The sequence below is a fragment of the Erythrolamprus reginae genome, chromosome 2 (assembly GCF_031021105.1).
Source record: "Erythrolamprus reginae isolate rEryReg1 chromosome 2, rEryReg1.hap1, whole genome shotgun sequence".
NCBI lineage: Eukaryota > Metazoa > Chordata > Lepidosauria > Squamata > Dipsadidae > Erythrolamprus > Erythrolamprus reginae.
This window is the reverse complement of record NC_091951.1, coordinates 275,234,481-275,259,863: the sequence shown is the minus strand read 5'-3', so window position 1 is coordinate 275,259,863 and position 25,383 is coordinate 275,234,481. Positions and strand designations below refer to the sequence as shown.

The following is a 25,383-nucleotide window of genomic DNA, read 5'->3' as shown; positions in this document are numbered from 1 at the left end:
GGGCGAGAGCGACGGAGTCGTTTTCGGCGAGAGGCGGTTGGCTGACCCGCCGCCTTAACAGTTGTTCTCTATGAATCCGGAAGCGCGTCATCACGCGCGGAAAAGAGCGCGTGGAGTCCGAGCGCCCGTTCGCTTTCGGCGTCGGGGTAAAGCGGCCGGGATGTCGGCGCCCGCCGCGTGCGCTCTGTCGCGGCGAGGGCTGCAGCAGGCGCCGGCGCCGGCGCCCTCGCGGGGCGAGGCGACGCACGGGGACAGCCGGGACAGCGAGGAAGACGGAGAACAGGCGGAGCCGCCCAGACGGGATGGAGAAGCGGCGGCAGGGAACACCGGGTACGAGCGGGACTCCTTGCCGCAGCTGGCGACCACGAAGTTGGACGGGAAAGAAGACGAGAAGCAGGAGCGGGAGCACTTCCGGAGAATTATCAATGCCTTCCGTTACTATGGGTAACCGATTTACTCCCCGCTTGCTGATACAGGAGGTCTCCAACCGTGGCCACTTTAAGGCTTGTGGACTTCAACTCCCAGAATTCCTCCTGGGAGTTGAAGTCCACAAGTCTTAAAGTGGCCAAGGTTTGAGACCCCTGCATACCCTTCATCCCCATTACCTGTGTAGATCCTGACTCAGATACACCAGTTCATAGTGGTATCTACCCAAAGAGGCTGGAGTGGTAATGATGGGGGGATTGGGTGATCAAAGGCTGGAAATAACAGGTAGTCCTCCACTTACAACAGTTCCTTTAGTGACCCTTTGGCCTTGCAACAGCACTAAAGAATAGAATAGAATAGAATTTTATTGGCCAAGTGTGATTGGACACACAAGGAATTTGTCTTGTGAAAGCGACTTAAGGACTATTTTTAACTCTTGCAGTATCCCCATAGTCCTGCAATTTGACAACTGGTTCATATTTATAATGCAGCATCCTGGGGCTCATCTTTTTGCAACCTTCTGACCAGCGAAGTCAACAGGGAAGCTGGATTCACTGAACAACCATGTTACTGATTTAACGACTTGCAGTGATTTGCTTAACAAACATGGCAAGAGAAGTGGTACAATGGCGTCAAAACATGCTTAACAAATTTCTCGCTTAGCCACATAAATTTTGGCCTCAATTGTGGTCATTAAGAACTACCTGTACCCAATTCAAGCCCAGCCTCAATCATGGAAACTCATTGAAGGATTTGGGACCAGCTCACTTTCTTTCAGCTCAATGCACCTTAAACTCTAGAGAAAAAGATGGGATACCCATTTAATAAATTATTTACTCAGAAATCCACCCTGCTACTTACTCTGTACTCTGAGTACAGAGAGTACTCAGCCTGCTGGTCCTTACTCTGAATTAAGATGCCAATTTGGAACCATCCAGATGTTTTGAAACCTAACTCTTCCTATTGATCTTAACCCTTGTGGGTTGGAGATTAGGAGAGGTCCAGCATGGAAGCATTTGGGAGTACTTTAGATTGGAATACTGTTTTAAAGCATGTCTTTTCTGTTAATGTAAGCCATGAAATGAAGCAATGTTTCCTATTTAAAGGAACTATGGCAGGTTTTGATAACTTGTTAAACTGCAGAGACATCACACCTAAGTAGGTACATGTATTTTGAAGGCCATGGTCTTGCCAGTTGTAACATATGATTTTGAAAACTGGGTCCCCAAGAAGTCTGAATGAAGAAAAATTGATCTCTTTTGAGTTGTTCCCACCAGAAAAGTAGTTGAGAATACCTTGGATATTCTTGGAACAAACAAAAATACTTGTTGTTTATGTAACAGTACATAAACAAACATTTTATGTAATGTTTATTGAAGCTGGTGACCCTTTGAGAGTTGTATGCAACAAAATTTCATTTTAATGTATGCCAATTAGTAACAAAGTTATTCTAAGTAGGTTCTATTTAATATTAAAGGAAAAAAATGAGGCCACATGGAAGCACTCACAAAAAACTGCAGTTTAAATATTTTGGACACATAATATGAAGGCAAGAGTCATGAAAGAAGGTCATTGAAAATGTAAAAGTGAGTTTTAAAAAGACCAACAAGACAAAGTGGGTAAATAATAACACTGATCACCTGTGCATAACCTTTCAAGAATTTAAAAAGCTGTTAGTAGCAGATAAACTTAGGGAAATGAGGTCCATTAGATCATGAAGAGTCATAAATGACTGAACAAAAGCAAACATACTAAGGATTCCTGGCAGTAAGATCTATTGAATATAGCACAATTCTGAGTAGTTGTGGACAGGATTGTTTAAATGCTTATAATTTCATTTCTGTTTCCAAAATCATGGAGTAGATGAAGATACCAGTGTCAATTATATATTAAGCTGTCTAAGTTACCACTTCCAAATGTATTGCCATGTCCATATTCATTGATTTAGTTTTTCAGTTTGTGGTTAGTGTTAGGAATCCATCAAGATAAATTTCAACAAGGCCCTCTTTTTAACACTATTTAGCCTGTATTTAAATTGTATCTGTGAAGCTAATGGAACTGCTGAATCTGCAGCTCATCTTAATATTATTAATATTAATATTATTGGTGATTTTCAATTGTGTTTTTAATAAAAATGTTATGCTTACTAATTTCATTTCTACAATTGCAGTGTCTATAATTTAAATTATAAAATGCATCGTCGCTCCATAAGTTAGAACCATTTGAAACAGCCCCCGAATAAACCTAAAACAATGTAAATGAAGTCAATAATTCAGAACAAGTTTTCAAATACATTTATCTTCTGCTTTAAAAGTTTTCTGAAACAATATATGTGTGCTGTTTTACAAAATTTATAAATCTAAATGGCTACTGGTGACAGGCCATATGCATTTGTCATTTCTTTTAAAAAGAATATGATCCAAGTAACAAACGTGTTTGTTAGTAATATAAAATAGAATTTGGAACATTGTTCTGTCTAGCAGTGAAATTCATGGGATCCTAAATTGTTAATTTTAACAGAATTCTAACTGTATGTTCTCCTGGAATTATATTTGATAAATTTATATATGTGATCCACTGAAAATGTACAAGACTGATACCAAGGGAACTTTGTTTTACTCATTATTTTTGATACTTGGTTTTTTTTTTTCTAGAATTAATATGCATGAAAGAGTGACTCGTGCAGAAAAACAATTTAGAACACTTCCAGCCATGCAACAGAAATTGTTACCTCAGTTTCTCCCTCATCTTGACAAGATTAGAAAATGTGTTGACCACAATCAATGGATCCTGCAGTCTATTGTGAATGACTGTACCCAAATGTTTGAAAATAGAGAATATGATGGTGATGTATGTTGAGCACTTTATTTCTAAAAGAGCATTTGTGTTGTATTTGACTTATTTTAATTTAATTTTTTTAGTGATTTATAGATGGGCTTTTTTTCCACATGGAATAGTTTTCAAATTGCTTAGATTAAATCAAGAAAGTTCTAGAAAAATTGATGAACTTTTTCTTGGATTTTACAAATGAAATACCTTTCTAGTCCATTCCAGTAAACCATGATTCTCTTTCATTAGTGATAAGGAGGAATGTTTTCACAAATAGAAGATATATTTCTACAAAAGCTGTGCCTACTCATTCAAATTTGGTCTTGTCTTTTAAAATAAAGGTAATTAGATCTTTTCCAATTCTACCCTGATTTTTTGCTTGAAGCTGATTCTTAGTTTTCACAGGTGTTCACGCTATTTATTATCTTCAGTTTATCCCTATGTCCTGGGAATTACTGAAGGTTTTGATATTCAGTTATAGTACAAAACAATATTCCAGTTTTTATTTTCCCCTTTATATTTAAACTACCTTTCGAGACATAAACAATAGTTCCTTTCTTTAGCCTTAAACTTTTCAGGTGTGATTGACAGGCTCCAAATGGTCTTCCTATCAATATGAATACAGTAGTTCCATTTCCCTTTGCAGATAAGATCATGTTTCAGGCATACAGGGAAGTTTTTTAACACCCATTTTCAGCTCTAGTCAGAACTAAGCATGGATGTGTGTGCTGATACTTGTCCAGTTTTACTTATGTATGAATTAAGAAAGACCTTACAGATATTAGTGAGATTTCCCCCCCCCCCCAAATTTTATCATAAGCACACCTGCTATTAATTGGTATTGGTTTAACTGGACTTATTTTGATTAGTTAAATCTTTTTTATCTTTTTCTTTTTAATCATTTTGGATACTATTTAAAGAGTAAAGAAGATCTCTGCCAAGCCTCTTCCTCTTCACCAATCTGAATTATCTCCGGATCACTTAATGGACATTAGATGATTCATGATCTAATAGACTTTTAGCAGCACAAATGCTGCCTGATTCATTTTAGGATCACTAGCCTTTTTTTGCTGGTTTTAAACTAATAGCTATTTTTAGCAGCTACTAGACATATATAAGTACATGTTCACCACGTAATTTCCAGTTTTGACTGCCATTTCTGAACTTCTCAGTCTCCTTACTTCCCTCTTTGTAGTCCATATTTATAATTTCCCTTTCTAAATACAAACTAAATGTAATATGTATTCTCAGCACCTTATCAACAAAACAAGTATTGACTTATATTGGAATATCTGTAGAGACACATGAAATAGCAATGAGAAGCTATGGCTGTGAAAAGGCTCACCAAACAACTTTTATTCTGAATAATGAATGTCAACGTTTTAATGTGTTATATATATTGTGTGACAGTATCATATAACATATGTGAAAAGTTGATTTAGGATATTAGTTTTAATTTAGATTCCAGTTATTAGCCCTACATTTTTATATTAACCAAGATGTTATGATAATGTATCAAATTAATCTGTATTGTAACCAAGATGTTATGATAATGTATGAAATTAATCTGTAGCTAACTTTTTTTTAAATTAGGGAAATGGAAAGATTACACCAGCTTCAACTTTTGACATGGATAAATTAAAATCCACTCTGAAACAATTTGTAAGAGATTGGAGTGAAACTGGGAAACCTGAGCGAGATTCTTGCTATCAGCCTATCATTAATGAAATTGTAAAGAACTTTCCAAAAGACAGATGGTAAATACCTTTAAAAATGTTTATTTAAAGAGAAGATATGCACAATAATGCATTTCTGGTAAAGGTTACTGGAACTGGTCTTTGAAAATTTGTTTAGATCATAAGAAAAAAAAACATCATGAAAGTTTGCCGTCTTTTTAAATAGCGTCACTTAAAATGTAATTGTTATTATTAAACAAATCGGCAAAGAGAGTAAAGTTTATAGTTACAAGAATAACATATCACTTAACTTTGATAAGATAGCTCTTTTATTAGCTATTAACAGCATTTCATAATTTGGAAAGATATGTTGAGAAGACCACAAGATGACTTGGTTATATCTTCCTTTTAATTTTTTTAAGAGCCAGAGATGAAAGGAACTAAAAGCTCTCAGTACCACAGTTCTTTTGTGAAACCTAACAATCCTATTTTATCTCAAGCAGAGAGCAAATAAACCATTGGAAGGGAATAGCACTAGTATTAGTGGTCTCTTTATAGGTGAGATTTGGTTATTTGAGATTCTTTATTAAATGGACATAGCATGGCAATCTTGACCCACAGTCCAATGTTTCCCTTGTCTGTGTTGAGAGAATTCATTTGATAACTGTGGTGGGAAAAACGAAACCTGTTTTAATCTCACTTTAACATAGCTTGTAATTGCTACTGCATTACTGAAGAAAAAAAAGCTAAAAAGCTCATTCATAATATAACATGAATACCCTTCCCTTGTTAGATTCAAGGCATTCAAGAATGTCTTCAAATATAGAAAAAATTACGGTAAGTTTTTATATATTTAAATAAAAGGGTTTGACTTTCTCAAGAACCCTCACTTTACCATCCAGCTTTGTGGAAAAAGGATGTGTGTGTGAATTTTTTAACTGTATAAGGATATTATTAAATGTTAAGGATTAGCATTTTCTTTTTTCCTTCTTTTGAAGTATAAAAGTCCCCCCCCCCTTTCTGTACAGTAAGATTTTTTTAAAAAAATATTTTTTAAACTAGGTAGTGGGGTTGATCATCTGTGATCTATTTTGAAGTATTTTGTCCTATAGACAAAAGTTATAGTAACTCAGCAAAGTTATAGTGTGGCCAGCCCACATCATTAACCACACTGGGGTGTCTTCTGCACAATAAAAGTCAAAGACAATAATATTAAATCTCAAGAACCAACAAAATAAAGACATTTGATATGGATGTCTTTATTTAAAGAAGCAGAAGTATGTTTTTTTACTAATGTGGCTTATTCATCTGGAAAGATAATGAATACGTTGCCATTCCTGAGCACTCATATTGAAGAAATACATAAATAAATTGTCCCAGAACGTTTTGAATGTTTACTACTTTTTCTAACTAATATCAAAACACCACAGTCAGATGAAATTTTTAAAATTTTTAAAAAATTTAATTAAAGATAAATACTGTGGTGAGGATTTGGCAATAAGATACCACTTCCTTTTTAATTAAGGTTAACCTCTATTGCAGTGATGGCGAAGCTATGGCACGGGTGCCACAGGTGGCATGCGGAGCCATATCCGCTGGCACGTGAGTTGTTGCTCTATATCAGCTCCAACGTGCATGTGTGTGCTGGCCAGCTGATTTTTGACTTGCACAGAGAAGGGCGTTTTTGGCTTCCAGAGAGACTCTGGGTGGATGTGGGAGGGTGTTTTTATCCTCCTCTGGCCTTTGAAGCCTGGGGAAGGCGAAACACGAGCCTACTGGGCCCACCAGAAGTTGGGAATCAGGCTGTTTCCGGGCTCCAGAGGACCTCTGGGGGGCGAGGGAAGCTATTTTCATCCTCCCCAGGCATTGAATTATGCGTATGGGAACTCTGCATGCATGATAACGCACGCCCATGCTCTTTTGGCACCTGAGGAAAAAAAGGTTCGCCATCACTGCTCTATAGCATGCCTGTCAAATTGTCATGCACAAGCCATGCCCACCCCAGTTCCGCAAAAGCAAAAAATGCCGCGATATGTCACAATCTGGCTTTTATTTTTGAGAAAGCTAATTTCACTTCTTGTCTCACATTTATTTTGAATTAAGAGTTTCAAAAACAACTAGAAAATCTGACAGTTGTCCAGGGAGAATGAGCATCCCCTCCATTTATAATCCCCTTAGATTTCTTATGCTCTACATTTTGAAAATCCCTTTCTTAAAGAATTTGGCCAGTCTAAATGTGTAATTGTTTATTCAGTAGGAAAAAGACTGATTTTCCAGGTGCAAATTTATTCAATATATACTGCTTTTCTGCTCAGTCAGAAACCTGGGAAAGATGAATATTAGATTACATTCGATGTTCCAAGAGCAGATTTCTGTTTATACAGGACTCCCTGCCACAAATCTGTTATAGAAGGTCTTAGTCCTGGAACACGCTTAAACTTCTTACACAGAAATATAGGCAGAGATTAACAATCCTATCTACTGTCTGAAACAGAATCTTTCAGTGGAATGACATTGTATCCAGTACAATATTGGTGAATGCACATAGTCATAATAAACTGGTGAAATTCAAACTAGCAAAAGAAATACAGTAGTACCTCGTGATAAGAACCCCTTGTCATACAAACTTTCCGAGATACGAACCGGGTTTCAGAACATTTTTGCCTCTTCTTACGAACTTTTTTCGCCTTACGAACCCGCCCGAATGCTGAACCCAGAAGTTCGGCAAACGTTCGGGTTCGGGAGGCTGCCAAGAAGCCCCGCCGCCCGGCTGTCACCTTTTGAAACAGCCGGGGGGCTTCTCGGCATCCTCCCGAACCCAAACGTCGAACCTGAACTTTTGCCGAACTTCTGGGTTCGGCGTTCGGGAGGCCGCCGAGAAGCCCCGCTGCCCGGCTATCGCCTTTTGAAACAGCCGGGGGGCTTCTCGGCGTTCTCCTGAACGCCGAACCCAGAAGTTCGGCAAAAGTTCGGGTTCGGCATTTGGGTTCGGGAGGACGCCAAGAAGCCCCGCCGCCCGGCTGTCAGCTTTGCAAAAGAGCTGTCGGCCGGTTGAGAGGCTCAAACAGAGGTGGGGAATCCCAATAGGGAATTCCATGGGCGGAGCTTTGACGTCACGAAGATGTCCTTCCTGGAGTCCACGTTTCGGCTGGCCAGGAAGGACGTCTTGCAAACTTTTCACCTTACAAACCTCCTCACGTAACCAATTAAGTTCGTAAGACGAGGTATTACTACATACAGTGTCCCCTCGCTTTTCGCGGGGGATGCGTTCCGAGACCGCCCGCGAAAGTCGAATTTCCGCGAAGTAGAGATGCGGAAGTAAATACACTATTTTTGGCTATGAACAGTATCACAAGCCTTCCCTTAACACTTTAAACCCCTAAACTACAATTTTCCATTCCCTTAGCAACCATTCAGATTATTACTCACCATGTTTATTAATTAAAGTTTATTTAAAAAAATATTTATTAAAGGCAGACGAAAGTTTGGCGATGACATATGACGTCATCGGGTGGAGAAAACCGTGGTATAGGGAAAAAACCCGCAAAGTATTTTTTTATTAATATTTTTGAAAAACCGTGGTATAGACTTTCCGCGAAGTTCGAACCCGCGAAAATCGAGGGAACACTGTATATTATTTTTGTGTATTAATGTCAGGATTTAAGTCAAGCAAAAGTGGAGCCAACAACCAAGGCCATATAAAGAGCTAGCAAGTACAGTGGTTCTTTGTAATTACTCTCTGAACAAGAACAGGATTTGAGATTACTCACAAATGCTCTATACAGATTACTCCTCGTAAGAACCTGTGTGACAGATTTCTGGCCAGTTTAGAGCTCTGAGTGAGTGGAATAAACATTTTCTTGAAATTGTGTTTTGTGTCTTTAAAAAGGACACTGGGTTCCCATACTTTTCAAACCACTTTTGGTTATTATTTGTTAACTGCTTTTCTGCTATTAAGAATATTTGCGCTGACTAGGTTTATAGCATTGGGTGAGTTTCCTTCAACCCTTAGCAAAATAAATTTTAAATGCAAGTTTAAGGACTTATTCTTTAAAAAATACCTTATTTTTTGAATACACAGCAAAAGAGTGATTATAACTTTGATTTTTGAAAGTTACAAGTGAAGGGTCTGGCTGGATTTGAATTAAGAATCCTTTCTGTGGTAAAATGCTTTGGTTTGAATTCTTAAGAAAGGATGAGATTTGGAAGATTGAGAGAGAACCAGAAGGAACTAAATATTACAGTTAGAGGAGAATAATATTAAATGTCAGGCCAAAGCCATTTTAGTGGGAGTCTTTGGACTGCCACACTTTATAGTACTTTAATGTGCATTCTTTAATGTGGGAATTTGAGATGGGGAATTGCATGAGCGTCTGTCTTTGTGTAGCTCTAATAGATTCTTAATAGATAGTCAGGGTCCTCCTTTGTCTTTGCACTCCTGTACCTGTGATGGGTGGATTCTTCCCAGGTTGGCAGTTGATGGATTTGGGAGTATGGGGACAAGGTCTTGAACTTTCAACAGGGTGAAAAACCCCCGGGGACTTCAGATTTTATCCAGATGTGCCAATATGCCTCTGTTAATAGGAACTTTTAGAAATATTGTATTGTATTGTATATTGGACAAAGAATAAATTAAATTAAATTAATTAAAATTAAATTAAATATACATGATAGTAGTAAAAGAGAAACATTAGGACGGGGGACATAAGGCACTGGTGCACTTATGCACGCCCCTTACTGACCTCTTAGGAATCAGGAGAGGTCAACTTTTGATTTAGTTTGGATGCTGTTTGAAACTCTGATATTTACTAATAAAAAATGAAGCAAATATTTTGGACATTGGATATATTGAAGACTGTTTTGTGACAATGAAGTAAAATTAATTTTTAGATTTTTTTTCATTTTTACAATTAAAATTAAAATATTTGTTAGGAAAGGGAAAGTCATATACAGTGGTACCTCTACTTAAGAATGCCTCTACTTAAGAACTTTTCTAGATAAGAACCAGGTGTTCAAGATTTTTTTGACTCTACTTAAGAACCATTTTCTACTTAAAAACCCGAGCCCGAAAAAATTTCCCAGGAAATTTGAGAGCGGCACGAAGGCCCGGCCAGTTTCCTGCCATTCCCCCTTTAATCCCGGCCATCTGGCTTGCCAGAGGAGCCTTTTGGTGGTGCTTAAGGAGGCTTTGGCAGTCCAGAGCGAACAAAGCAATTTCCTTTCTCTGGGCGCTTGGATATGGAATAAACTTCTGCCAGCGCCCAGAAAAAATAAATGCTCCCTTCTCTCTGGGCAGCCTAGGAGTCACCACAGCGAAGGAAAGGTGCCGGCTACAAAGCGAGCAAGCAAGAAGAGAGGGGAGCCCTTCAGCATGGGAAGGAAGAGGCAGCAGGTAGTAGCAGCAGCAGCCAGTGTATGGGAGGTAGCCTCGTGCCGGGTATATTGGAGGTGCGTGCGCCTCCTCGCCGCCTCAAACTCCCTCTCTTTTTTTTTTAAAGCCTTAAAGTTTTGGACTTTTTGAATTCCCCTCACCTCACCTCCTTCCTTCAGCAGCAACTGTCCTCCTCCTCTTCTTCCTCCTCCTCCCACCCAAATTCCAAGTTGTTTTTTTTTCCTAAAAAAAAAGTCCTTATTTGCTTTTACATTGATTCCTATGGCAAAAATTGCTTCTACTTAAGAACGTTTCTACTTAAGAACCTGGTCAGGGAACGAATTAAGTTCTTAAGTAGAGGTATCACTGTACGTTACAATTATTTAAAAATAGATTTTAAAATGTCAGGCTACAAGAATGATATGAAAAGCTGCTCTATTTGATATATAAAATGCTATTATACCTTTAAATTATAATTAAAAAGATATACAAATAAAGCAAAAGAGTGGCCTGGTTTCTTACATTGGATTTACAAAAGAGCCTTGTTAAAGCTTTTAAGCATTTTGTGGCAAAGATCACAGAAATGAAAAGTAATAAAACTGGAGTCTAGTACATTATTTGAAGGGATTAAAATCAAGATTGTTAACAAAAAAGGAAGGATTCTAAAATTGATTTTTTTTTTGTTCCAAGGTTAAAATAGATATGATGTTATTTCATAGACATTTGCTGATTAGGACTAAAATGAGGCAGTTAAAAGTTTTGTTTATTGATAAGATATGAGACATGGAAAAAAGATATTTGCTTTATTTTAACAGAAGATGGCAAGTTCCTATAATTGCTTAGACCTGTTGGGATGAAGGGCGATGACTGACTGACTGACTGACTGATATATATATTCTCTTTACCTCAATTTCTATACCATTTTTTTTTCTTTTATGATTTTTTTAATTTTTCCTTTTTCTTTTATTTCATTTTTTTAGTTTGTATTAGTTTTTATCTTTCCAATTGTAATTTTTAATAAAATTACTATTTAAAAAGATACCAATGTTTGGTATAGTGGTTAAGATGCTGGCCCAGAAGTCAGGAGACCCTGAGTTCTAGTCCCATTTTAGCCACAAAAGGCAGTTGGGTAACTTTGGGCCAGTCAATCTCAGCCCACCTCACAGGATTGTTGTGGAGTAAATAGAAGGAGGAAAAAGTATGATGTGTTTTCCACCTTGAGTGACTTATAAAGTAATAAAGGCAGTATTAAAACATTAATATATAAAAGAGTTCTTTAAAATACTGATGAGCTTATATAGCTTAGTGCAGTTAGCATCTCCTGATAGTTTATATTGTACATTTCACTAGATTAAAGATTGAGTCACTATTCATAATCATTTGATTTTACTAAGTCTTTCCTAGTATGCTTGCCTTATCCAAATGTGTATTTTTTAGAATGTTCATTTCAGATTCCAAGAGATTTTCCCCTATGTATTAATAGTTGTATCATCTTATGTTTTAAAACTTATTATCATTTCTACATGGTCATTTTAGGACTGTTAGAAACTGTCTAAAGTTTATTTAAGCTTATTTAGATTTTTTTCCATATTCCGGGAAAGGAAGTTACAATGGTACCTCTACTTACGAACTTAATTCGTTCCGTGACCAGGTTCTTAAGTAGAAAAGTTGTAAGAAGAAGCAATTATTCCCATAGGAATCAACAGGGAGGGTGGAGGCCCTGTTTCTTCCCAGGAGATTCCTAGAGAGGCCCCACAGAGGCTTCTCCCTGGCTTTTCCGGCCCTGTTTCCTCCCAGGAGATTCCTAGAGAGGCCCCAAGGAGGCTTCTCCCTGCCTTTTTCCGGTTAAGGAGGCTCGGGTTTGTAAGTGGAAAATGGTTCTTGAGAAGAGGCAAAAAAAATCTTGAACACCCGGTTCTTATCTAGAAAAGTTTGTAAGTAGAGGCGTTCTTAGGTAGAGGTACCACTGTATTTTGCTAGATAATTAGAATTATCAAGAATGAAAAGAATTCTTAATTATTGAAATAAGACCTTCAGATCTTAGACAACATGACTATTGTTGAGAATTTTGAAAATTAACTCCACACATCTGGAGAGGCCTGAAGCTGGGAAAGGCTGGTTCAAAACATACCTCATAAGGCATGGTAATGCTGAAAGCTCTCTGGGTTTTAATGTGTACCATTTTGTATTGATGGGCTGGCTACAGTATTGTCAAGACTTGTATTTAAAGATTTTTCTAAAACATTACAGGTGGAGGATCGTAAAACATCTGTTAACTGGCTTCATTCTGTTAATAGCAATAGCAGTTAGTCTTACATACTGCTTCCTAGTGCTTTGCAGCCCTTCTCTAAGGTTTACAGAGTCAGCATATTGCCTCCAACAAGGCTGAGTCAACCTTGAGGCAACCAGAATTGAATTCCTGGTACTGATCAGTGAGTTAGCATGCAATACTGTATTCTAACCACTGCTCTTAACACTCCTGTTCTGTTTAAGAAAAGTAACAAATCTTCTGTTCCCGGGTCACCCGGACCCGGACCGAAAACTCTTCATTTGCAGTGCTTATGTTTGGTCAATTTGAATACTTTTTTCACTTGGAAAGTAGTCTGAACATTTCTGCACACAATGATATGAAAATTGAACTGAAGAAATTAATCCTTATTGGTTTATTTTGCACATAAATATGAATGAATGAATGAATGAATGAATGAATGAATGAATGAATGAATGAATGAATGAATGAATAAATAAATAAATAAATAAATAAATAAATAAATTCACCGAAATCATCAAGTAGTGAGATTGTGTTTCATAGAATGGTATGGATGTCAGAGTAATAGAATAGAACATTTTGGTAAAGGGTGTGGTTGTGACTGGTCTCTGGATGGTACAGACTTTCAAAATTTATTCACTAGCTAATTATTTATTGCTGTTTTTGTAAATTTGAAAATAAATCAGTCTTAAGTACAAAGTATAGCATAACTGACTGGAGAATTCTGAGAGCTGGAAGTCCACAGGTCTTAAAATTGCCAAGGTTAGATACACCAGTCTAGATAGCAATAGCGCTAAGAATTATATACGACTTCACAATGCTTTACAGCCACTCTCTAAGTGGCTTACAGAATCAGCATATTGCCCTCAACAATTGGGGTCCTCATTTTACCGACATCAGAAGGATGGAGGGATGAGTATTTATTTATTTACAAATTTGCCTGGGAGAAAATCCCTTTAAATAAACTGGAATTAAAATGTTACAAAACAAGAATAGCGTTTACATCTTAAGCTTGTGCAAAGTGCAAACAAAATCACAATATTCTTCAGTGCAAACTGAAGAATGAAACCAGTGATTTTAAAAAAATATACTTTTTTTCTGAAATTATATTGCTGTAGAATCAGGCTACTTGCAGGATTGAGACCAGAAAATATATATACGTTGTAATACATACCTGTAGAAAATTTAAATAAAAGTAAATAATTTTCTGTGTGTAGTGTCAGTAAACATGTTGAAGATGCTTTTTTGCTAGAATATACCAAGCTTAGGAAGTAGACACAATCCAAAATGAATTGGCATTATTTTTCTCAAATATATTTAATGAAAGATTAACCCTTTTTCTTGTTTCAGGGATCTCTCCAAAGTAAATGTCCTGGTCCCTGGTGCTGGGCTAGGTAGATTGGCCTGGGAAATAGCTATGCTTGGTTACACTTGTCAAGGAAATGAATGGAGCCTCTTTATGCTTTTTTCTTCTAATTTTGTACTGAACAGGTACCTATGCCGCCTTGTATATTTGGTTCTACTCTTGTGTTTTTGAACGGACCAGCACAGACACTCCTATTTCATGAAACTCGGGTTCTGTAACTGAGTGTTAACTGTTTGGGTGTTTGATATTTCACATACTTCTTTAAATGATTTAAATGCTAAACTAATATGCCTTAGGGATGTTATATTGGGGTGGGGGATTTATTATATTTCATATATGCTCATTTTAATTGGCTACACTTAACCGTTTTCAGATGCCATTTTTAGGGTGACTGTGTTCAAATTGGTTAAATAATTTTTCAATTGTATATAATAGGAAATTATACAGTAATGGTGGGCAGTGCACGGGTTGTATGGTGCTTCTCAGCACATCAAAATTCTGCTACCTAAATTCATCTTCAAAATGGCTAAAAGGTTTCTTCTAACCTTAAACCCCCAACAATCATCACTAAATTGCCCTGTTTTTGCCTAATTCCAGAGTTCTTTTTACAAATAAAAGTGGAAAACTCTAGAAAGGCAAACTGCTCTTACTTTTAAGTACCTGAATACCCCGAAGAGAAAAAAAATGGGCCTGCCCTTTCTAGATCACCTATAAGAGGTTAGACATTTGAGTTGTCTGCAATCTGTTTTAATTTTAAAGATTTAATGAGATTAATTTTAAGCAATGAATAAAATTGTTTAAAAGTTGTTCGAAGTTGCTTAAAAAACTAAACTCGGTATCTTAGTCTTCTTAAATTTTTAAAAAGCAAATGTTTTTTGTAGTTGCTTCTTTGTAGTAGCTTACAAATTATAAGTGAAATCTTGCAGCAATTATTTTTTAGAAAGACATGCTGATGTTAATAATTCAAGTTGTGTTTGAAAGAACACAGAATAAAATATTAAGATTTGTTTTGTTTCATAAATAACAGCTTTGTTTTGTAACAACTTTGTATTGTATAAAAAACACAACTTTTTGATAATTATATGTTACAGATGCTGTGAAACTAACTCATGTAAATTATATCCCTGGATTCATCAGTTTAGCAATAACAAGAGATCTGCTGATCAAATACAGCCAATTTATTTCCCCGATGTTGATCCTCACAGTCTTCCTCTTGGTGCCAACTTTTCTATGACAGCAGGCGATTTTCGAGAAATCTACTCTGAGAGTAGTAAGTGGGGAAGGGTAGGAACTACACTTGGAAAATGAAATTTGTCAAATTGTTAAAAACAAGGCAATATTAGATAATTAAAATTATTTTTTGTAAATAATTTAAAAACCCTTAAGTTAAAAAAAATCAATGCATCTCCGTTTTTCTATTAAAGTGTCATAATTTTATTGGAAGATATTTAGATGTTAGAGAGCTCTCTGATCTCATCTGTTTAGGTTGTTTTATCAGTTAACAAATAAGACTTGGTTGTGCTTTAGCAGTGCAATAAAAGAGCAAGAAAGTCTTTGTACAAAACAATAAGATTTGATCAGCTTTCCCCCCCCCCTTTTCTCCCAGATAGAAAATAAATACAGATAGTTCTCAATTTATGACCATTTATTCAGCCACCATTTAAAGTTATAACAATGCTTAACAAATGATGGCTACAAGCAGACTTCGTAGTTCTGGCCACCTCAGCACTCCTGTGATCATATGATCTCACAATTAATAGTAGTGCCCCACGGTATTCCCGCCTGTTATGACCTTCTCTTCTAGCTTCTCCAGAAAGTCAAGGCCACATGTCTTCTCCATCTCTGCACCTTTCCTCATCCCCTTTCCAGTCATTTGGCATTGGCCACTCCACATCCTCGTGCCTCCCCACCATTCATGCATCTTTGCTCACATTCCCCAAATCTTGCCATGCCCCTCTCGCATCCTTGTGGAAACCTTTGGAGCCTTGCATGCCTTCCTTGTGCACCCTTGTGTACCTCTCTCATACACTACCGTGCGCCTTATGTTCTCCCATTCCTGGCAGCAGCCAATTACCTGCTTGCCAGCTGCTTGCAAACCACCCAGAACTTGCAATTTTCTGTTGGCTTCTCCACTGACTTGGTTGTAGTAAGCTGACAGGAAGGTGCCTTGCATATTGACTGTGGGATTCAGTTCCCAGTGGCAACTAGGACCGCAGGGATTACTTTATTAAGCAGTATGGATTGAGTTTTTAAGAACACATTGCTTAATGGCATAAATTTAAGTTCCAATTGCCATCGTAAGTCAAGGACTATCTGTAAACCGGAATCACTTTAACAGTACCATCTACAGAACAAGAAATGATTTAAAATAGATTCAAGTCTTTCTATGTTAAAAATTTACAAAAAACACAAACACAGTGGTTGAAATTGTCTTGTTTAACATATGACTAGAATTCATTTTACCTTTACATGGCTCTATGTTTTGATAAACCAATCAACTTAACTGGTAGTTCCTCTAAAAGGTTTTCATACTTGGTGACTTTTAGAAGCAGAAGACATTGTTTTCATTAAATGACTACAAGTTTCTTAAGGGAGCATCTTCTGCTTTTAGTTTTGTTTTTTCTATTACTAGTAATGTCTAATTAAGTACTATTACTGTAGATTCTGGTTATTTTAGGCCAATGACAGTTAAAATCAAATACTACAAATTACTACTACAATACTACAAATTACTACTACAATACTACAAATTACGTATTAGATTCTTCTGCATAAGTAGACTGTGGAATTTACTATTTACTACACATAGTTGCAGCCAAGGAAATGGGTGAAAATTAAGATAGTGAACTGAGCACAGTTGCACAATAGCGTAACTATTACACTTAAGTCGTGTTTATGATGGTAACTTGCAAGCTTCATTACACTATTCCTTATTCCTGTTTCTATATAGATATATGGGACTGCATAGCAACCTGTTTCTTCATAGACACGGCACACAATGTCATTGATTACATTGATATAATATGGAAAATACTTAAACCAGGAGGAATATGGATCAATTTAGGTAATTTACTACATCTTTTTTGAGTTTAATAGAAAGGAATGCAGTATTTGTACATTGTAATTTAAGTATGATACAAGGGAATTCCAGTTTTATCTAAACTCTTTGAATTAAGAGCTTTGTCAGTTTGTAGGTTAAAGCTTTTGACAGCCTTTTATTTCAGTTTCAAACAGAATAAAACAGAACTTGGAGGACTTCTAGTCCAACTCCCTGCTCAAGCAGGAGACTGTATACCATTTCGGACATTACAATTTAAAGTAGATTGCCAGAAGGATCTTATACGTTGTAGAACAGCAGAATCTACTTTTAAATTGGAAGAAAATGCAAATGTGCTTTAGGCACTACTGACTGTGTATTTACCCAGGCTCTCAGATCATCTGTGGGGTCCCTCCTCCAACTCCTTTCCTTAGAAGAGATAAGGTCAGAGGGAGAACTTTTGTGGTGGGACCCCATTCATGGAATTCCTTCCCTAAGAGGCTTAATTGATTACCATACTAGCAGCATTTCAGTGCCAAGTGAAGACATTTCTATTTTGCCAGGGTTTTTATATTGTTAATGGCATATGCCTTGTCTTTGAGCAGAGTACAATTGTCTTAATTTACTGATATATGTTGTGTTTATTTTGCATTTTGTTATATTTTTTATTCAGACTGTATTTTGGGAAGCTTTATTATAAACTCCCTGATGGGTTTCAGCTACTAAGGAGGCTTTTTTAAAAAAATTAGTAAATTATTATTGATCTCAGAAGGATTTGATAGTTACTGCTTTTTAAAATATTTTCCAGGTCCTCTTCTTTATCATTTTGAAAATTTAGCAAATGAATTATCTATTGAATTGAGCTATGAGGATATAAAAAATGTAATATTACAATATGGATTCCATATTGAGGTAAGCAAGGTTGATTTTCACATGCCAATAGTAATGTTAATATATAATTCCTCATTCTGTTCATTCTTCATCACATTACAATGCGTGCTGCACTGACTACCGATTAGTCTCTGGTCACAATTCAAGGTGTTTTGTTATCATCTAACTCAGTGATGGTGAACTTTTTTCTCCTCGGGTGGCGAAACAGCATGTGCACGCGCTATCGCGCATGTGCGAGTGCCCACACTCAGTGCCTGGGGAGGGCAAAAACAGCTTCCTCCACTTCCCAGAGGTCCTCTGAAGGCTGGAAATGGCCTATTTCCCACTTTTGATGGGCCCAGTAGGCTTGTGTTTTGCCATCCACAGGCTCAAAAGACTTCCTTGGAGCTGGAGAAGGTAAAAATGGCCTCCCCCATCCCCTTGGAGGCTCTCTGGAAGCCAAAACACCCTGTGCAAGCCCAAAATCAGCTAGCCAGCACATTGGAGTTGAGTTAGGGCAATGGCTTGCGTGCCAGCAGATATGGCTCCACGTGCCACCTATGGCACCCGTGCCATAGGTTCACCATATGGAAGTATCTCCTGCCACATACCTCCCAGAAACCTATTAGATTGCACAGAATCAGTCTTCTCTGGGTCCCATTGACTGAACAATGTAGGTTGGTGGGACCGTAGGGGAGGGCCTTTTTTGTTGCTGTCCTGGCTCTATGGAACCAACTCCCCCCCACCCCCCGGAAGTTCGCACTTCCCCCACTCTACTGGCCTTTCCAAAAGCTGTTAAGACCTGGCTTTGCTGACAGGCCTGGGGGCCGTGAATTTTAACATCTGATGCGCCCAAATTATGTTTGACTGGTATGTATGTTTGTTAGGTTGGATTTAGGGTTTTATAAGGGATCATTTCGGTTAGGGTTTATCACTGGGTTTTATAACTGTTTAATATTTGACTTCTTTTTATTATTGTATTACTGTATTATTGTAAGCTGCCCTGAGTCCTATGGGATTGGGTGGCATCAAAGTCGATTAAATTAAATTAGTGACCATGATAGTAACAAAGTGATTAATTTGTCAATATTCCATAGTTTATTTATTTATTTATTATTAATTGGATTTATATGCTGTCCCTCTCCAATGAAGTTTTGGGAGCAATGTGTCCTTTGGGCAGATTTTGTTTTTAAAAAACCAGGCCCTTATAACATTATTTTTGCATATTTAGAGCTGCCTAAACATGCAGAGGTGGGTGGATGGATGGGAACTATGAATTAAAAAAATAGAATAAAATAACTTGTAAACTCCCAGGATAAATGGAACATGCAAGTGTTAGTGGAGAGAAGGGGAGAGTAAATGTTGGGGGACAGGAGAGGCATAGATTGATTCCTATTTGTTTACGGACATGTTCTAAAGGAAAAGAAGGACAGTTGGGAAGAACACATGAGATTAAAAGAATTTTCCACCATATGGTGGAGAAAAAATAAAAAAATCTTATACCGACAAAAAAAAAAGAATTTTTTGTCTTATACTGACTTGGCAAATTTCAGTTGTGCAGCATTACAGTAGCATCTCATGTTTGAAATGAAATGCAATTAACTAAAGAAAATACTGTTTATTTTTCAGATGGAGAATGAATCTGTTTTGACAACATACACTGTGAATGAATTATCTATGATGAAATACTATTATGAATGTGTGATGTTTGTGGTTAGGAAACCAGAAAGTAGTATCTGAAACAGACTGTCCAAAAAGAATATTGCTGGCATTTTTGTTAACAATGTTAGAAGAACATGAAGTGGCCTGTAAGGGATGACTGGACCCAGCATCCTATTAGTGGTGCCTTTTTATTCCTAACAGAATGTAACCCTCTTTATTTTCTATACTTCTTAATCATATCCAAACATGCATTTCTGCATTATTTATATTTGGGTTATTAATGTGGAATTCAAATATTTATGTATCTGCTCTTTCCATTTTATTTAATTTGTGATTTTGGACAGATTGATATTTTAATACATTATTGACATTCATCATTCTCTGTAATATACAAAAATATGTACTACATTTGTATGAAACACTACTGGATACAAAACTGGACCCTCTCCCTACAGTTAAATTGTTTAGAAAACAAATACATATCTCACTTAAAGTATTTGATCAGTATTTTAGTGATTTTTGTAAAAGGATTCCCCCCAACCCATGCAAATACTGCAAAAAGCATCATGTTAATGTGGCTGTTTATATTTTAAAACTTTAGAAAAGGTAAGAAAACATTTGTTAAAAAAACCCTCACATTTGTCTTCATAAGAATTTTATACACAAAATTGATTGGCGCACAGAGCTGGAATTAATAATGTTGCTTTTGCTCATACTATGTTGAGCATATGGATAGTTTGAAACATTGATATATGAAAGCTATTATTATAAATGTACTACTTGTCTAAAAGACTGTAGGTAAGTTTGTAATATTTTGTCACAAATCTCAAAATGAAGATATGGGAATATTCATAAAAGATGTCTGGCATTGATTCATTGAAGGCATTATTTTTCCATAGAACAAATTCATAAGTGGTAAACCAAATTCTTTTAGGACAGTGCTATTTGTAATTGTGCTGAACTGCCCCACATTATGATATTACTGACACACGTACACAAACAAACTGGACAATTATGTTTTGAGAAATGTACTATCGGTCGTAGATCTCATGATGTAACCTATTGGAATCTGTCATAATGTTGCACTAATTACGATATGATTACTCTTTATTAGGCATAAGTTGAGCACCAGCTCTGTTCAGATTTATGCATCACTCGCTGCCATGGATTCTAGTTATTTAAGTACAGTTTATGCAAGATTTCTTTAAAATTAATCCTAGGTAAATTTATGGAAATTGATATACCACCTCAAAACATAGAAGTTAGGCATTCTTCTATGCACTTAATATATCAACTTAGCTTTCAAATATACGGTGGTCCAAAATGTTTCCAGTGAATTGAGCTAAGAAGATATAATCAAGGGCACAACTGGCTTTTGAGATACCAAATAATGCAAGAGAATCAAGATTTATATATTCTCTTATGCGACTAAAGTCTAATTCCCTATTATGTGTCCTTTTTCAAGTTGAAAGGTTAAAGAATAATTTTGCTTCCTGCTGTACTTGAACTAGAAATAGAATATATTGCTCTATGAGCAACACTGTTACTTATTTAAACTCATAGTACAAAAGGTAAAAATTAAAATTTGCTTGTTAATTAAAAATTAAAATTTTCTTGGCTAAAATTTCCTTGGCTCATATAAACTTCAGAATATGAAAGCTTTTTAAAGAAAACTGAATTCTCATATTAATACAAGCTGTAGCCATTCTGTTACCTCCAGTAACTCATGTAGCTGTATGTTCAAAGTTGCCTTTCAGTGCAACTTACTTTGTAAGTTCCATTGAAGTAAGTGGTTGATTTCTCAGTGGGTATTGGATTGTTCTATTGATAGTTTCCTCCTATCTTTGCTAAATGCAGGACACAATACTGGGTCTACTTTTCATCCTAGAAAATGTTATTTTACAACTTAAACTTTCTGAAACTACTTTGAAACTAATGTAATTCTTGCATCAGTGCTCAAATAATTTTTATTGTACACCAAATGTCTTAAATTCATCAGATTTATTTGCGTTTTACATTTTTTGGTTAAAATTGCAAGTATTAATCCTTTAAGTCCTTAAATTAACATTTTATTTCCAATTTTTTTCCATTCCCCATTTGAACTCCAATTTTCATGTAACGTATTTTGTGTGTATGCTTTGAAATTCAGCAGTAACTAATTTTTGAGGAATACAGTATTAAGATTTTTATTTTTTTCTACATGTGACAATACTTTCAGAATATGAACATGGCAAAGATTACTGAAAAGTGAGAATTAGGATATCAATACTGATATGTAGAATTCATATTCTGTATCTTACAATAGAACTATTATGGGTTAATCTTTGTTAATTTTTGTATGTATGTTTGCATACTCTCTGTATATTTGCACACAATAGAAAATTACCTATTTTGACCAAAGGAGGCTGGCAGTTGTGATCATTTTATGATCATGTGATGTATAAAATTAAAAGGTACAAATGCAGCCCCATTAAATGAAAGTAAATTTAAAAATGAAAAGTATCCTTTATTTCAAATAGTGACTTTGCAACCATCTGCGAATATTACTTCCAAATAATGTAGCAAGTGAAGTTTAATTTTTTTTCCTATTGATCTATAATGGAACTATGACCACTATTCTGTATTTTTGGTATTATTGACCTTGCTTCCATTGTGAAAATTATTTCTGAATACCTTTTGGTCATCTTTTTATTAGCTGAAAATGACATGGTGGTGCCTGAAAGTTTGTGATTCCTGGATCATTTAACCCTGCTGTTCTGTTTAAGAAAAATAACAAATCTTCTGTTCGGGTCACATACGACCCGGACCGAAAACTCTTCATTTGCAGTGCTTATGTTTGGTCTTTTTGAAAGCTTTTTTCACTTGGAAAGTAGTCTGAACATTTCTGCACACAATGATATGAAAATTGAAATGAAAAAAGTAAATCTTATTGGTTTATTTTGCGGATATAATGCACGCCCCCCCTGTTTTTGTGAAATTTTTTTCAATTTATGGATAGTTTTGCTTACAAAATGCATTCTATTTTACTAAAGTTGCTATGGGATTGGTAGCTTGAACATTTCTGAACATAATGATATGAAAATTGAACTGGAAAAATTGATGCATATTGGTTTATTTTGTTGATGAAATGCATGCCCCCCCCCCCCGTTTTTTTAAATAGTCTTCACTTTATGGATAGTTTTGCTAGCAAAATACATTCTATTTTACTAAAGTTGGTGTGGGATTGGTAGCTTGAACATTTCTGAACATAATGATATGAAAATTGAACTGGAAAAATTGATGCATATTGGTTTATTTTGCACATAAAGTATGCCTCAATTATTTCAATTTATATAAAAATTATGCTGTTAATTTCAAACTTACATACTTTTTTTTAGTAAAATGGATTTGTTTCATAAAATTAGTTCTCTGGCTACAATGTGGTTGATTTTCAAAAGGATATTCCAAATATTTCTAGACAAATATGTATAAACAGTGACAATAATGGCATACAGCAAGGCCGAGGGGGGGTGGCCCTTTTGTGGCAAAAATAAACCAATAAGAACCATTTTTTTCAGTTCATTTATATTTTTCTTATATTCAGAAATGTTCAATTTAGTATATCAAACCTCTTGGGGGAAAATTCCTTAGGGATTTGTAGCCTTAAAAAATAGAAATTGACACGAAATTAAAAAAGGATGGGGGGAGGGGCTTTTTGATCAAAATAAAAATATAAGTCTCAATTTTTCCAGTTCAATTTTCATATCATTATGTTCAGAAATGTTCAAACTAGTTTTCCAGTTGAAAAAGTTTTCAAAAAGATCAAATTCAAGTACCTAAAAAAAATATTTTTGGTCCGGTCACATACGAACAGAAACAGATTCAAAGTTATGATTTTTTTTTGCCCAGAAAACAATTAGCCACCACCCCAAAAATATTTTTTGATGATCAGCATTGTTAAATTGAGTAAATGAATGCCTAAGATTTTAAAGAATATTTCGGATTTGGAGCATAAAAAAATAAAAAGTGAAAATGGTTGCAAGCAGCCAAGGGGGGGGGGGGAGGCCTTATTTCTGATGTTAAAAAACCAATAAGAATCATTTTTTTCAGTTCCTTTATATTTTTCTTATATTCAGAAATGTTCAAGCTACCAATCTCACACCAACTTTAGTAAAATAGAATGCATTTTGCAAGCAAAACTATCCATAAATTGAAAAAAATTTCACAAAAACGGGGGGGGCGTGCATTATATCCGCAAAATAAACCAATAAGATTTACTTTTTTCATTTCAATTTTCATATCATTGTGTGCAGAAATGTTCAGACTACTTTCCAAGTGAAAAAAGCTTTCAAAAAGACCAAACATAAGCACTGCAAATGAAGAGTTTTCGGTCCGGGTCGTATGTGACCCGAACAGAAGATTTGTAACTTTTTTTGCCCAGCAAAAACTAAGCCCCCCACCCCCCCAAAAAAATTCTCATAGAGAGAACCCCTGAAATGATAAATAGTCATGAAATTTCAAGTTTCAGATATGCAGGGAAAAATTTTTACAGGGACTCAAACTTGGCTTCGGGTCACATACGACCCGAACAGAACAACAAAATCCTGGATTTTCAGTATCAAAGCTTGATTCTCTTTTTTCCCCAAAAAAGTTTTTTATTTGTTCTCCAACAATCCACACATAAATCCATATACCTTAAAATGTTACAGTATTATAGTAAATACATACTTATACATTTTAAGCAATCATTCATATTCTTTATATATAAGACCATTTATTCCGGTTATATTTTTCTGAAATTATATTGTTTCTAAAAAAAAAGAAATTTTTTTTTTGTCATCTGAGATATCTACCGATTGATTTCAAAAAGTCCCCCCCCCAAATTAACTGTTTTTAGCTTTATTTACCAAGATATTTGTTTTCTTAACGTTTGAATCATATTTGCTTCTTCATCTTTTTTAATCATCATATTTGTCATTCATTTTTCCTTCCATTTTGTCATAACAAAATGCCCGATAGAAAACCATACTCATTTGTATAATTTTTTTAATGCTTCTCATAATAATCCTCATTATTTCATTGATGTTATTCCAAATCTTTAATTGTTCAAGTCTCAACATAATGTGTTCCCAGTAAACCCAAACCAATTTCATATATAACATAGTAAACATAGAGATTCTTTCATTTAAAGGATTTCCATTTTCTGATTTTTAGATATCCACCTTTAAAACTGGTGATTAATTGTGTTCAGTCAAAAGAGTAGCCTATCGCCATTAAAAGCTTGATTTTCATAATGCAGGTGTGTCATGGATTAAACAAGAGATATTGGAAGATCTTTAAAAAAAAAAAAAATCTCCCAGCTGCTGATATTCATTAGTCTGGAAAAAATGATAAAACTACAGGTCGTCCTTGACTTACACAAGTTCATTTAGTAACCGTTCAAAGTTACAGTGGCACTGAAAAAAAGTGACTTTCCTCACTTGTGACTTGCAGCATCTCCATGGTCATGTGATCAAAATTCAGACTCTTGGCAACTGACTCATATTTATGATGGTTGCAGGGTCCTAGGGTGATGTGATCTGACAAGCAAAGACAATGGGGAAGCCACAATTGTAGTGGGACACTTAACAATTGTGGCAAGTAAAGTCGTAAAATGGGGCAAAATTCACTTAACAAATGTCTCACTTAAATTTTGGCCTCAGTTGGGGTTGCAAGCTGAGGACTACTTGTATTTTAAGAGTTTGGACCATTACACACTCAGGCAAATTATGCATAAATGAAGGTAGTTCCTCATCACTGTTATAATAATGCAAGAAATACAACAATGTATTTGATAGTGCCACTGTTTGGTAACCAATATAAAGGCCTTCTTCAAAAATAATCTTTTAGCAATTTGTT

The 25,383-nt window shown here is 35.8% G+C and overlaps 1 protein-coding gene across 1 annotated transcript; it reads left to right on the top strand.

The window, feature by feature from the left end:
- On the top strand, positions 1-21,999 carry CARNMT1 (carnosine N-methyltransferase 1). The gene is made up of 8 exons (XM_070742680.1): positions 1-444; positions 3,081-3,276; positions 4,849-5,012; positions 13,922-14,062; positions 15,029-15,207; positions 16,888-17,001; positions 17,783-17,886; positions 19,474-21,999. The coding sequence occupies exons 1-8, from the start codon at positions 71-73 to the stop codon at positions 19,582-19,584; spliced, it is 1,383 nt and encodes a 460-aa protein (XP_070598781.1). The 5' UTR covers positions 1-70; the 3' UTR covers positions 19,585-21,999.
- The last annotated feature ends 3,384 nt before the right edge of the window (positions 22,000-25,383 follow it).

Bases quoted from the DNA above. Each gene is read 5' to 3' on its own strand.
- CARNMT1 (XM_070742680.1), top strand. From the start codon at position 71: ATGAATCCGGAAGCGCGTCATCACGCGCGGAAAAGAGCGCGTGGAGTC. The intron at 3,277-4,848 runs GTATGTTGAGCA...TTTTTAAATTAG, and splicing joins ATAGAGAATATGATGGTGAT to GGAAATGGAAAGATTACACC. The intron at 15,208-16,887 runs GTAAGTGGGGAA...GTTTCTATATAG, and splicing joins AGAAATCTACTCTGAGAGTA to ATATATGGGACTGCATAGCA.